We start from the raw sequence: 15,206 nt of genomic DNA on the forward strand, positions 1-15,206 counted from the left end.
ACGGGTAGAAAACTAGTGTGTGTGTATATATATATATATATATATATATATATATATATATATATACTAGATATGAGGTAGGTTCATTCGAGAATAATAACTATTTAGGAAAATAAGAGAATGACCAAATTGTATACAAAATTACATGTGATTTTATATTAACGGCAAAAAAAGTGTACGGATTGACTTACGGCTGCAAGACAAGGTCGCATGAATTATATGTGATTTTTGTACGTGATATTAATGTAAAATCACATATGATTAGACAATTATCTTACTTATATATATATATATATATATATATATATACATGTAGAGGTTCAAACGAGAACACCTCCATTTTACGAAAATGCGTGAATATCCTCATCACATGTAATAATACACTTGAAGGGACTTGCTGGTGTATGGATGTCGTGCCTTACGATTTAGGTCGCACTAAAGGTCGTCTGCGTCTATGATTTAGTATCACATATGATGGTTTTGATGAATTATAGTATCACATATATCACATGTGATAGTACATGTGCGAGACTTAGTGGTGTAAAGACGACTTGACCTACAGCCTAGATCGCGTTAAAAGTCGTCCACGTCTCTGATTTAGTATCACATGTATATCATATGTATTGGAATAATAGTATCACATGTGATTGTTTACGATAAAATAATGTTCTCACGTTTTCATAAAATAAAGGTGCCCGTTTGAACCTTTCCATCCATATATATATACATATATATATATATTATATATATATTATTCTCATATAAACTCAATTCGACTCGTATGATATATAGATTTACCCATTATTTTGGACGAACATGGTGTAGATGATTTTTTTTTATAAATAAAATATAATAGATGAATCTTAAGAAAGAGATTTAAGATTTTTGCTTATTTACAATTTTCTTTTGGCCTTGACCCTATAAAAAAGAAGATGAAGAAGCATGGTGGCTTATAAATGGAGTCAGAGAAGACAAAGAAAGAAAAACCCAATATCTAGATTAGACAAATCAACACAGCTGTCATACAAATAGCCGATCTTATTTATTGGGCTTTGCGTATATCCGTTTGCAGCAGATTAAAACCCTACCATTACATATACCTATCATACATATAAACACATACACTACACATTGGTGACTTGATGCTGATGAGATAAACCAAAAAGGGGCTCCTGAGGTTTCCATTTTAACCGTAGTTTTCTTAATTGCTTATTACTGAGAGAAAATAGCAAAGAAAATCCCCAGATTCAGAGACTCTGTGAAAATGGAGGAGGGAGTGAAAGGAGATGACGAAGTGCAGGGGTCAAGCTTGACCATGGAGAAAGTGGCTGCTGCGAAGCAATTCATAGAGAATCACTACAAAACCCAGATGAAGAACATTCAAGAACGCAAAGAGAGGTTTTATTTTTTCACAAACTGTGAATTAAAGCTGTGATTCTTACATCCTTTCTATGGGATTTGTGTCTTGTACTTGTTTTCTATTTTATGCTTTTCATAGGCCAATCTTCAGTCTCTGACTCTCTGAGGTTAGGTTTAGTACCATACAGTGTCCTGCATTTACTTGCCCTGAGATCTACGCTTTGTTGCTCAAAAACAGGTGGAGACTGAATCCGGTTTCATTTAGTAGTATCAAGATTCTATCATATTAAGTAACTGAAATGATTAGACTGGAGTTCCATTAAGTTTTTGGGATGATGCATGTATTGATTTAATGTATTCTTGTCCTTGAATTTACTGTTTGAAGTTACTTTATTAGCTTGATGTAGTAGTGGGGAATGCGAGGTTGGCTCTTAATTGGCGCCACAGGCATCAAAATTTCATTCGAGTTTTGTGATACAATCTGGTGAGCTTACCACACATAAGCACTTGGTTTTGGTGTTGCCAAAAAAATGGTGATATTCAGCATCTTTTGCGGGTAGTTTCTGTAGATAATCCACCATCCTGCAGCAGAGAGTTATACAAGTAGAGTGTATTGTATATTGGTATGCCAAATTTGTATTTACTTCCAAAGTTTAGTCATCAACCATTTATTAAGCAGGAGGTTCAACTTAGGTATTGTTTTGTCAAAGAGGTTACCGAATGATGGAATTTAGAAAGAGCAAGAACATTCCCAAGATTTGTTTTGGTTGAAGACACACACACACATATATGTATATATATTCTTAAGAGAGAAGGATACCCAGAGGGGTGAATAAGGAGCATCCCAAGGTGTATGGAGATAAATTATGAGATGGAAACATGGTGTTGGTTTTACACTGTAGTTCTAGTATTATGTTAATCATGCTAAATCAACATATGATATATTTTTTTTTCTTAAAGACGTAGCGGAGACTAGTAGAGACTTTCGTTCTTCTTTAAGAAATCCGTTATCTTAGACTACTGAATCTTTTTTCTTTGAAGAGATGGAAAACCAAACCCTGTGGGGTAATTTGGCAGATGAGGCAACCAATTGTCGATAGCACCAAGTCAAGGTTTCCAATAAAGAGGCATGTCTTTTTGTGGCCATATTTGGATGCAACCGTTATTGTATGCTTAAGAATATGATGGTGCTCGTCTGATTAGACCTTGGAATATACATATGGTTGTTTGAACAACCTTTTTAACCTCCAACGAAAATGTGAAGGGGAAAATTCTTTCTTGTGCTATGGAATCCAACTCATTGGCGGCTATTCCCTGATTTTTCTTCCGTTCTACTAGAAATAGTGTTATGGTTTTAGGATGATCTTCTGGCAGGATAGGTTTTTTGAATTCATAGGATGAGCTTTTTGAATGAAAATGGTTTATTTGTAGTTTTAAATGGATTCACATTGTTTCAACATTCTTTTCTTTTTATGTATACTATTGACATATGGTCTTCTAATTATTTTTAAGCGAGCCAGTAACTTGAAGTAACAAAATCATGGTACCTTGAACGTAACAAAATCATCTGGAACATTCCAGTGAAATACAGTTAACTATATTGGCTCAAATAAGAGAACTCAAGGAGCTAAAGGAATTCATTGCTACATTGGTAAACAAGAAGTCATGTAAGAGAATCATTTCATGACATTGTTTGCTTCCATTTTGTCGCCTCTATTGTGCTCTTGTTGCCATGGTTTCAATGAGTTATTTCTCTTGATTACAACTATTTGGACTTGAGACTAAGCTGGAGAAACCCAACAAGAGGAGATAAAACTAGTTTGACATTTTTAGATTTTGTCGACTACACGAAGACTTGTGGGTTGAATTGAATTGGATAACTTTTCATAGTTTAAGCATGGATTGCCAAGACTTCGATAATTCCACTAACTATTCTTATCAATTGGCAATAGAATAAAATCTACCACCAACCAGAAAAATCAACTTTAGATGGTGAATTGGAAGAAATATTTTTGTCGTAGTTTTGTTGCCAATCTAGACAATAATTAAGAAAAATTAAGTGTACAAGGTTCAATTAAGACTAACAATTAGTCCAACAGAGAGATCCATAGCATAACGTCAGGGTTGCTATAGGACTATAGCAATAACTTACTTCCCAATATTTGGTTTAAAGGGCCCCTTTTGAGATTTAGACATACACTTACTATATACATGCTTTCAGTTCTTTATGATAAGCATAAATCTAAGCATGCCAGAAATCTTCCCCTTCTATCCATATGGATAAAGCAATAGTTGTTGCTTTAGCTCTTTATAGGATGCCCATAGCCTTATCATTCACGTTGAAGCCTTTACGTTGTCTTCTTTTTAAGTTTTAACACACTTTCACATTTAAAAACAGATGCCAACTTGTCAATAGATGTTTGGTGCATCGGTATAACCGTAAATGAGAAGTTGGAAAGGATTGTTATTGATAAACTACCTCCAATTTCATAATTGTTGTCTTAATCTCGCCTCATATCTAAGATAAGGGTGTTTGTATATCATTGCTTAAATGCTTTTCATGGTTATAAAGGACATAATTTAATGCTAAAATGATGAAGGTGCAATAAAAGTAAATAGCAAGAAATAACACAAGTATAAATTCAATGCTTGATTAGTAAAAGTTTGCATAATAGAAAACTTAAGGGAACAATGGTATATCTTAAATACGTGTCCGCATCCCCTTCAATACACGAATGAAGATGGCTTAGAAAAGACGCAAACACTGAATTGGAAGGTTCAAAGGATAACAACCAAGGAGTATAACAAAACGCAAGGACATTCTCCTTATTTTAATGAGGACTCCTTGGTCAGCAAAAGATGTCTTCAAACTCAACTTTTCTTCACGTAAGCATGGGGAAAAATCTTCCAAAAATTAGCTTCATTAAATGCCTTTTTCGAGCTCTTAACTACCAGTGCTTTGACTATGCTGTAATATGCACTTGTTGCTACAACATAATATCTACAATTAGCATGAAAATAACTAAAAACTATTCCAATCTATTACTTAGCTCTATAAACAAGATAAGTATAAAATAAGATAACAAGACTCAGGTGGCGTTTGTTTGTTAAGAAGTGCTGAAGTCTAAAGCCTTATTTCACTTCTGATTTATAAGAGATGGAGTTGAAGTCTGAAATCTAAATCAATAAGACTGTTTGTTTTTGTAAACTGATTTACTTTATTTATAAAAAATTGTAGTGTTGAATTTATAGATAAATTTATACAATTTCACATATTTATTCATTATCATTATGAAATTTACATCTAAATTATATAATTAACATTTATTTAAATGAAAATATGTCATTAATGGTGTTTAACACGTTTACATCCTATTAAAATACATTAATTGAGAGAGGTGAGGATTGATTTGGTAAGGATCGATTGAGAGAAATGATTGATGATTAAGGTTAATCGATTGAGAAGCTCCGTTGTTGAGGATTTGAAGAACAATAAGAGGCATAAGAGGTTGGGTTACCTCTTATCAAATAAGAGGAAAATAAGACATAAGGGCCTCTGAAAAATTGGAAAAACAAACAGTCTGGATGGTCTTGTCTCTTAACAAATCAGACATAAAGGGCTAATAAGAGTTTTTTTATGAAAAACAAACAAAGCCTAAATTTGTAGACCGATAAATAAAAATAAAGGGAAAACGAAGGGGAAATGATAGTATACCATCAACTACTAGGACACTTCTTAAACAACCTAGATAATGTTGATAGTATTTATATCCTTACAATTTTTGCAACACACTTTCACCCCCTTCACTTTTGTTTCGATACAAGTGCATTGGTTTCAAAAAGTAGTTTGTTTTACCATTAGTAATGCGGTAGTCAAGTTAAAAGGTCAATGTAGGTGGATGTAGTTGGGGTTATTGACTTGAGGGTCAACCAAGTCAAATATGGTAAGTAGTGACAGGATTGTAGAAGTGGTTATTTTTGTGGTACAAGTAGATAAAGCAAGGTGGTAAGTTAGTCAGTAGCATCCGATATAAATAAGGGGGGCTTGTTATGTGAGGGGCATCGATCAATTTCGTGTTTATTCTTGAAGAAAGCTTCTAGGAGGGAACTCGACCTCTCAAAAGCCAAAAACACTTTTGTAATCCCCTAATTTTTTTTACAACCATTCGAATCTTTTGACATTATAAATTTAGCATTTGATCATGAATGTGTACATCAAATTGATATCAGAGCGGTTTCATCTGGGAAATGACAAGAGACATAGCGTCTAAGGTGGACAAATTGGAAGGGAGCATTGGAACAATATAAATGGAAATCAACACAATTAGAGATAACCTTCAAACGGTGAAGAAACAAATGGAAACATTGGTCAAATAACAAGATAAGTTGGATTCACACCATTGAAGAAATTCAAGAATTAGATGTAGGATTAAGATGTCAAAAAACCACTACGGACGAGGCAACGTTTGATGGAGACAAAGATGTGTTCGATGAGGCATCCTTAAGTCAATATGTAAATAGATTAAGCCCATTGATCCTTGTAGAAGTATGGTTGTTGGCTCATGTAGGATTAAGCAACCCTATGGAGTTAGCTAAGAAAATTGAGGGGAGGAACAAATTGGTTTCAGGCATTAGAAGTTCAAATTAGACAACTAGGTGTATTTGGGATGGGGTTGTGGGGAGAAGGTCAAGAGGGCTAACTAAAGGAGGTGGTTTAGCGAATTGGGGAATGAGGAAGTTCGGGAAACTTACTGTTATGGTGGTATAGTCGGAGAGATCTCAAGGACTATGATCGATGTAACCAAAATTACATATTGGGACATAAATGCGATAAAAAGGAGGTCGGCGTGCTGCATATTTAGAAGGCTGAATAATAAGGCGAGGAAGGAAGGTAGAACAAGGGGCAATATCGACTCGATGTGATTATGGATGAAGGTTGAAATATCATTGAATTCTACCGTAGGGCTGTCTACAATGAAGCTTGAAGGTGAAAACGGAGGGTAGAAAGTCGTGCTATTGATTGATAGCGGAGTTGCATGGGAGAAGGTGGTAGTTGTAATGGAGAGCGGATCATACTAGACAATTTTATATCCTTCGTGCTGGGATTGGCATGAAAGAGTGGTTGGTTAGGCGACACTGAACCACACCACTATGTCTAGCAAGGGACAAGACCCTTAGATTCATTGTTGCTACTCAAATATTACCTATCTAATTAAGGATTTTCTACGTCTTCATATCCCACGGCCTCACTATGAAGGGTTTCCTCTTCTCATAAAGTTAATATTTGAATCATATTCAAATATTTCTGATGGTTTTGGAATTAGATGGCATATGTTAACATGTACATTCTAAGAGCAATCTCATTAATATAGTTATTAGTTTATGTTTTATAAAAATGAATTCATATCGGTTTCAAAGCTAAAGAGTAGTCTATTTGGCAGTAAAAGGTCAAAATGGCCATTTATGATTGAATATAGGAAGTATGTTGGCACTTGGCATGTATTATTAATTTTCTTCTTGTTAGGCTGAAAACCAATAATCAACTCGAATGTCATCTTCTAAGAAGTAGAAATGCGTATAATTTTTTTGTTTTTTGATTAGTCTTAATGACATCTTTCCCGTATTGTTTGTCTTGGTAAAATTTTGTCATAATCCATGGTTCATTGTATAGATGCGCATTTTTTGATTTTAATCATAATATTTCTATGCACTTATCTTGTTGCAGGCGATGGATCTTAGAGAGGAAGCTGGCTTCTTCGGATGTGCCTAAAGAGGAACAAATTAATCTTATCAAGGATCTAGAGAGAAAGGAAACCGAGTTTATGCGACTTAAAAGGAACAAGATATGCGTTGATGATTTTGAGCTTTTAACAATCATTGGAAGAGGAGCCTTTGGCGAGGTTAGAAATACGCATGACAATCATATCATGAATCTAATTAGTATTTATGTATTTGTATTCTTGCATGTAGCTAGGTGTTAAGAGGCTCTTCTTCCGTATGAGATCTTATAACCGGGAAGCGTAGGTAGAACTTGTGGAAGGAAGACACTGGCGAGTAGACCTGTGAGAGCCCCCCATCAAGGTCGATATCTTACCTTTAAAAGCGGGTATAAAAATTGGAAGTCGGGATATCCCAATCTTCCAGCTCTCAAGTAGTTCAGATGATTCATCCCTCATGAAATCCCCTTTGCTTCTGCTTTCATCTACCCCTATGCTTCTGCTTTCATCTACCCCTATGCTTCTGCTTTCTTCGTCTATGCCTATGCATCCAGGGATGGATCCAATTTCTTGTCCTTTTTTGGAATCATTGATGTATACTTTACTCCATTTAAAATCAAGAAATTCACTTTTTACCAAAATGGCTCTCTTTTTAGGAGTAGAGTAGGTACTTTTTCGCTATGTTGCTCAACCAACTAGTTATCACTTATTAGATGGAAAGATTAGTTGAAAGGAAAAATTGAAAGAAACAGATGAGAGCAACAAAACTTGAATTTAACTTGAAAAGGGAATCTAGATGACTCATCTTAAGGTTTCATTAGCTTCCATCACTCATATTTTTAAGGTTGTAGACTAATTTTTTTGGCTTTGATGTAGCTAGCAACCACAATCAAAAGATGGTATAAAAGATTGTAGTAGAGGGTTGAAGAAAATTAGAGTAAAGATCTTTTGGTGACCCTTCTTGTCTTCCTAATGAGCCTATAAGAAACATTGAGAAAACTGTTTGGGCATTTCTTAGTAACATACCAAATTGATAATCGTCAAAATTTAATGGGATGAAAGGTGTAGGTTGTCTCTACTTTTATGTTCAAAATGTCAATGAATTTTTTGCATGTATCTATATGGAACTTGAAAAAAGAAGATAGATATATCCCCGTTTCAAAACAAATTGATACTTTGGACTACTCAAGGAGTTAATACAAATAATTTGGTCATAAATAAAATGTTAATGTCCTGGTTTAGGGTCTCGCTTTTGGGTGGTAGTATCAATTTTTTTTGTTCTAATGGACGAAGAGAAAGACATAGGAAGATAGTCTTAAATCATGTAGAAACATTAATGATTGTTTCAAGGAGAAAAATGTCAACTTACATATGAAAAGCTTCCAATTAGGAACACATATAATTTGCTTTGGATTAGGTGTGTAAATGATGCGCGTCAAGCTCGACTATCACAATACTCGACTCAAAACCCAATTTCGAAGCTCGAACTCGACTCGAAAACTCGCAAGTAGTAAAAATCAAAGCTCGACTTGAACTTGATAACTATTTCTCAAGCTCGAACTCGAACTCGAGCTCGAAATAAGCTCATCCATTGAAATTTATGAAATTTTAGGGTCTTTCTTTTAAAAAATTTAAAACCTAAAGGTGTTCTCCTAGTTTTTATAAAACTAAAGGGATCAACTTCAAACTTCATCATCAAAAAGACAAAGTTAGGAATCTCATTCATCTCCCTCTCTTTTTATAACATCTTTTATCCCTTCCTTTACCATCTCTTTTCCAATGTGGGACAATTTCACTAACCCTTTTTATAGTTTTTCTTTGTCTTTTTTTAATTGTGATTTTAATAAAAATTAATTGATTAATTTTTATAATTAAAAAATGCATAATTTTGTTTAAATATCTAAAAATATAAGATATATTTATTATTTGTATTTTACAAATTTTATCATAAACTGATTATATTCTGAAACTAATTATGTATAAAATAATCGAGTATCTCACGAGCTTTTCGAGTCGAGTATTGGGTAGCTTGACTCTACTCGTTAATATGTCAAAGTCGAGCTCGAGCCGAGCCTATTCGAGTCGAGTGTTGACCGAGCTTTGACAAAGTCGATCTCGAGTAGCTCGCGAGCTGTCTCGTATTGTTTACACCCCTACTTTGGATCAACCCCCCAATAAGGAATATGTATGCATATTTTGGACTAGGGGAATTTTTGTAGGCCATATGTTTAAAGCAAAAATCTTGACATCACAACATGCAACTTGACTTTAGGAGGTTAGATGCTAGGGGAGGTGAGAATGGAATTTACAAGCCGACAAAAGCTAGAGCGGTGGCGTCAAGACTTCGGAAATGCAAGGTGTATTAAGGATGAGGACGGATGGGTCTTAGTAAAGAATGAAGACATTAAGGGGAGATGGGTTGGTACTTCTGTACCTTATTTAGCGAGGCAAGGGGGAGGTAGAGGGAGTAGGGGGATATCAAAGAACACATAATATTTGTTTCTGTCGACGTATTAGCATAGGGGATGTGAATGGGGCACTAAGGAACATGAGGAAGGGTTAACCCGTAGGCTGAGACTAGATTCACATTGAAGTGTGGTTGTGTTTTGGGGAAGGGTGCGTTGGTTGGTAGAGCTCTTCATTGTCACATGCTAGACCGGCAAGTTGCCAGAGGAATGGAAGCTTAGTATGGTGGTGCCAATTTAGAAGAACAAAGAGACGCGCAACAGTGAGGTAACTATCATGGTACAAAGTTACTCTGCCATACAATGAATTAGGGGAGAGGGTGATTGAGGCCGTGGTGAGGCACGAATGGAGGTGACAAGAAACCAATTTGGATTCATGCCAAGGCAGTCGACGATTGAGGCAATCCACCTTCTCAGACGCCTTATGGGAAGTATAAAGAGCATAGTATTGATTTACATATGGAGTTATAGATCTAAAGAAGGCTAGATAGCGTTCCAAGGGGCGTTATTTGGAGGATCCTGGCGAAACGGGGTTGTACTATGGAGGTGTGTCAAGAGGATTCAGGATATGTAGGGACAAACAAGGACTTGTGTGAGGACATCGGTGGGTGAGACATAGTATGTCTTGGTGGATATAGGATGGAACAAGGATCCATACTAAGTCCATTCCTATTATTGTGATTTTGGATGAGATTTCATGAGGGATCGAGGGGAGTATACCCTAGTGTATGTCATTTGCGGATGACATTTTGTTGGTTGCAGAGTTGAAAGTGGAGGTGAAAGAGAGGTTGGCGACATTAGAAACACAGGGATTGCGTATTAGCCGCTCTAAGATTGAATACGTTTGGTGCATTTTCATCGGGAAGTGCCCTAACGAGGGGGTTGTAGTCGACATTGGGGGCCAAAGAGTACCCCTAGAGGACAATTATAAGTATCTAAGCTCCATGATTCAGAAGGAGGGAGAGGTCGAAGATGACATGACACGTCACATAAAGACGGGGGTGGCTGAAGTGGAAGGGTGCCGTGTGACAAGAAGGTCTCGCTAAAACGAAAAGGAAAACTTTGTAGGTCTGTGGTATGGGTCGAAGTGTTGGGCAATGAGGAAGGTCCACGTGAGGAAGTTGGGAAGTTGTAGAAACGAGGATGCTAATATGGACGTGATCTTACCATGTTTAATGGGGTTCTGAATGACGTCTTCCAAGCGGAGTTGAGAGTGGTGCTCATCTCGGATAAGTTGAGAGAGGGAAGACTGTGTGTGATTTGGACACGTTCGCAGGAGACACTTAGTGGCTCCGGTGCGGAGTGTAGAAACTGTGACAGACGAGGGGACGGGGGGAAGGGGTAGGCCAAGGAGGACTTGGGTAGAGACACTTATGATAGACATGGAACCCTCTGGCATTTCCGAGGACATGACATCTTATAGGAGTTCGTGGAGACACAAGATTAGGGTAGCAGACTAGGGGGTGTGCCCTGTAGGATGTAGCTAGGCTAAGTAGGAGGAAGGGTGCTCGATTGGTAGTGGGTGGGGGAAGGGTAGACTAGAAACAGACCAAGGTAGGGAAACTAGTGATTACATCTCACCCTCCTAGATCCCACCTCTGAGTGAGATATATTGGGCCCATTTGTTTGGTTTGGTTTGGTTTGGTTTATTTCTTATTCATATCAATGATCAGCTTTTGTTAATTTCAAATTGGAAACAACTTGCATTGCTAGGCAATGACACCAAACATAATTGCATGTGGCTTTACACCTAAAATTATGGTGGATAGTGAGGAATCAACTGTTTTATTTTTATAATCAGGATGGATTAAATGGGTATGGTCACTGTCAAACGATGTGAATAGATCCACTACTAAATTTGATATGGACAGATATACTAGGTATTCAATCTTACATGATTTGTTTGATTGTAGAATGAACCGTGTATGTTTTCACTAATGGAAAGGATAAGTGCTTTTTAGCGTGAAATCAATCATGGCTGGTAGAAACAGAAATCCTGCAATAACGTATGCATGCAATCTTCTAAAAAGAAGTTTTTAAGGCAAGTCCATGTATGGGAAGCTTTATACCTCTAGGTTTACTGCAATGTATGTAAATTTATCTTTGAGCCAAAAGAGAGGACTGCAATTAGGGAGTAGCTGTTGGGATTCTAGCTCTACATATCTGTGTAATTAGGATATCAGATGTCGGTTCAATCTTTATAAGACTGCTTAGGATAACATGCCTAGATCTATGTACTAGACTTTTGCGGGGTTCATAATTATTTTTTCAAATATTTAGCCTTTTTTCCTTTTTTTCTCCTCTTATTCCTTTTTGAGCTTATCTAAAGATAAGATCAGTATCTTCAAAATCACCTGTTTAATTATGAGCGACTAAGGAGCCATCATGCATTCCTAGAACGTTTGATCTGAAATTTTAGAACTACAGAATTATTAACCTTTGAACTTAAAAACATCTCTAGCTTGGGCTTTCTGAATTCGTGGTTTTGGTTCTTTATGTTTTTAGATGTATATATATACACACACACACACACATATATGATGTTGAAGCAAAACTATCTTTCTCCAACTTAATAGCTGATTATCTCATTGCAGGTACGACTATGTCGGGAGAAAAAATCTGGCAGTATTTATGCAATGAAAAAACTAAAGAAATCGGAAATGCTTGTTAGAGGACAGGTAGATGGTCTTTTGTTGACTAGTCACTTTCTTTTTTCAGCGAGTCTGAGACAACCTATGCTTTCACCCCCCCTTTCCTATGTAAATAGGCAAATTTCATATTTATTTTAACAGGTGGAACATGTTAGGGCTGAGAGAAACTTGCTTGCAGAAGTGGCCAGCCACTGCATAGTGAAATTATATTACTCGTTCCAAGACACGGAGTATTTGTACCTCATTATGGAATACCTACCTGGTGGGGACATGATGACTTTGCTAATGAGAGAAGACACACTGAAAGAGAATGTTGCTAAGTTTTACATAGCTCAAAGTGTCCTGGCTATAGACTCCATTCACAAACATAACTACATTCACAGGTTGGTGCAAATATAACTCAGATTATATAATTCTCATTCAAAATCTGAGTAACACACTTGATCTGTTTGATTCTACTTTCTGTTCTCCAGAGATATAAAACCTGACAACCTTCTTCTCGACAAAAATGGTCACATGAAGCTTTCAGACTTTGGTCTCTGTAAGCCTCTTGATTGTAGAACATTATCTACATTGAATGAAAATGAAACCATGGTTGATGAGAATATAAGAGAACCAATGGACATTGATGGCTTCCCTGATGCTGAGAGTGGACATAGATGGAAAAGCGCCCATGAACAGCTTCAGCATTGGCAGATGAACAGGAGAAAACTGGTTTGTTTCTATCTAAAAATCAGAATACATGTATTGATCCACTTTAAACTACATGTAAGTTAATAAATGACTCGTTAAGGGGTGACACTCATTTTATATTTTACCTGAATGTGATTGTGCCTATGTTATGAAAAGTCTGCTTGCACAACCCCTGAATATCTGCAACCAAGGGACCCTATGAGAAGCTAATATACTTCTGTTTCATAGAGCTGTTTATTTGTTGCCAAGGGGATCCACTTCTCTTTCATGTTTCTTGATGTAGACTCAATTAGCTCTTATTTAGATGTAAACTCAAATATCTTGTAGATATGTTTAAAAAACTACATGTTGGCATGATGTGTGGTGCATTGTACAATTAACTGGCATCAACACATGATATATAAAACATTGCTTATCTGGCATACATGGTAAGCATGGATGATGGTATTCTAGAGTGGTCTGTGAATCGTTATCTCTATGATGGACATAAATTATCAAAGATACATACGGACAGCTATTGGACTTTATTTTTGTTCATTTAAGCTGGTTTTTCTCTTTGATTTTGTGCGAGAAGGCATTTTCAACCGTGGGCACACCGGACTATATTGCTCCTGAAGTATTGTTGAAGAAAGGATATGGAATGGAGTGTGACTGGTTAGTGTTATATTTGCTGATTTTACTTATAACACACCTACTCAGACCCTACTCCGAGTGAGATATACTGGGTACTTTTGGTTTATACTTTTAACATGCATAGAACAATAATGGCATTTCTTGCTACTTGTGATTGGGCATTGTTAGATATAGTGATGTTGGGCCCCCTTTTAAATTGTATCGGCCCATCCAATATACTGTACGTGTTGGGATATCATACTTTGAATTATATCAAGTATTAGCCATGAGATTGTTAAATGAGCTTAAGCTCTAAAAGAATAGTAAATAGACCGTAGGTCATCTCCAGCGGCCAACCGAACCTTAAAAAGTGGTTGACACCACCATCAAATCCCTTGAATGGGTCACAACCACCTAGCGTTGCCTTCCTTGCGCCCAATTTTTTTGTTGACCTAGACTATGAAGTGTCTAGTGGCCTTTACGCTTTGGCACAACTCTTTGATATCCTTATGGGGCTTGGTGCTGTCTACCTTGTATTTCACTTCTGTAGGCTTCAACAATCCACTCTAACACTAGTCAAGACCTTGTTGTGACCTTTGAAGCTCTACAAACTTTATTCCAATCTAGGCCCTAACATTGCCACCACTTGCCGATGAGTTGATGCCCATTCAACTAAGGACGACTTTTTTCCCTCTGCTCTAAAGCTACCTGATTGTCACTACAATTTTTGTGCTCTTTACACCTAATCGGAGTATCAAATACCTTGCTAGTTGAGCTAAGTTAGTCTTAAACAGAATGCAATAAATGATACCAGGAACAACACACAAAGGAAAATCGAGAGAATTGTGGAAAATAGTATGTTTTAGTGTATTCTACATAGACAATAGATAAATATAAAATGATTATTGTATATTAGTGCTCTTTGTCACTAATTATAATAAGAAAAGATACACACCCACCCACTCACTCACACACTCTCTCTCTCTCTCTCTCTCTCTCTCTCTCTATTTCACTTTACCACATGGTATAAGAGCATCAACTTGTTTCTGTTCCTGTGCGTGGTCTCTTTAGTTTCTGTTCTCCCTTTCATCAACGCCACCCTCGACTGTCCACCTTAATCACTGGTGGTATCTTCTGCTTTAATTGCCGTCCCTCTTATCCAAACCCTTAACCAGTGATAGCCTTAATTGCTGCTGTTATGCAACGTCTTCCTTAATCGGCGACGTCATTCTGCAATCGAAGTCTTCTGCTGCTTAATCCTTCTGCTCGACACCATGCAAACTGCTACCGTTGGAGGCCCTCAATCACCTCTGTTCTCTCTGCTGCTTGGATGTCCTTAATCGATTTTCCTTCCTTTTATTGGACATCCTTGATCGATGTTTTCTCTGCTGCTGCTATCTACTGTTATTTGCTTCTGTACCCAACTTGGTCTTTGTCTACTGGACTGAGCGCAAAGGAAAACAACAGTTTCAAAGGCGAGGGGAAATCTGCCCAAGAGAAGGCAAAATTGAGTGTTTTTTTTTCTGTTGTATCTGCAGTTGCTGATACATAGCTTCCATAGTCTCTTGTTCAGGGTTGTTGCTTGATAACTCTTGCAGCGGTGCTGCCATCATAGGAAATTGGAAATCTCAGCTAAGAAGAAATTGAGATTACTTGAGAAACCATCAAGCTTGTTCGTTGGCATATTCCGGTAAACCTTTCATTCTCCA

At 36.8% G+C, this 15,206-nt stretch overlaps 1 protein-coding gene across 4 annotated transcripts in view; it reads left to right on the forward strand.

The window, feature by feature from the left end:
* The first annotated feature begins 1,054 nt into the window (after positions 1-1,054).
* Positions 1,055-15,206, forward strand: part of LOC112502357 (serine/threonine-protein kinase 38) — a 29,338-nt gene continuing 15,186 nt past the window's right edge. For 2 of the 4 annotated variants that reach the window (XM_025106249.1, XM_025106250.1), the window contains exons 1-6: positions 1,055-1,398; positions 7,085-7,259; positions 12,136-12,219; positions 12,334-12,575; positions 12,666-12,906; positions 13,460-13,539. In XM_025106249.1, coding sequence (XP_024962017.1) covers positions 1,265-1,398; positions 7,085-7,259; positions 12,136-12,219; positions 12,334-12,575; positions 12,666-12,906; positions 13,460-13,539 — 956 coding nt within the window. In that variant the 5' untranslated portion in view covers positions 1,055-1,264. The remainder of the gene's footprint in view (positions 1,399-7,084; positions 7,260-12,135; positions 12,220-12,333; positions 12,576-12,665; positions 12,907-13,459; positions 13,540-15,206) is intronic. The other 2 variants (XM_025106248.1, XM_025106251.1) reach the window with 2 other exon arrangements.

Source organism: Cynara cardunculus, unplaced genomic scaffold (assembly GCF_001531365.2).
Source record: "Cynara cardunculus var. scolymus isolate 2C unplaced genomic scaffold, CcrdV1 Un_Scaffold_1285, whole genome shotgun sequence".
In the NCBI taxonomy this organism is placed as follows: domain Eukaryota; kingdom Viridiplantae; phylum Streptophyta; class Magnoliopsida; order Asterales; family Asteraceae; genus Cynara; species Cynara cardunculus.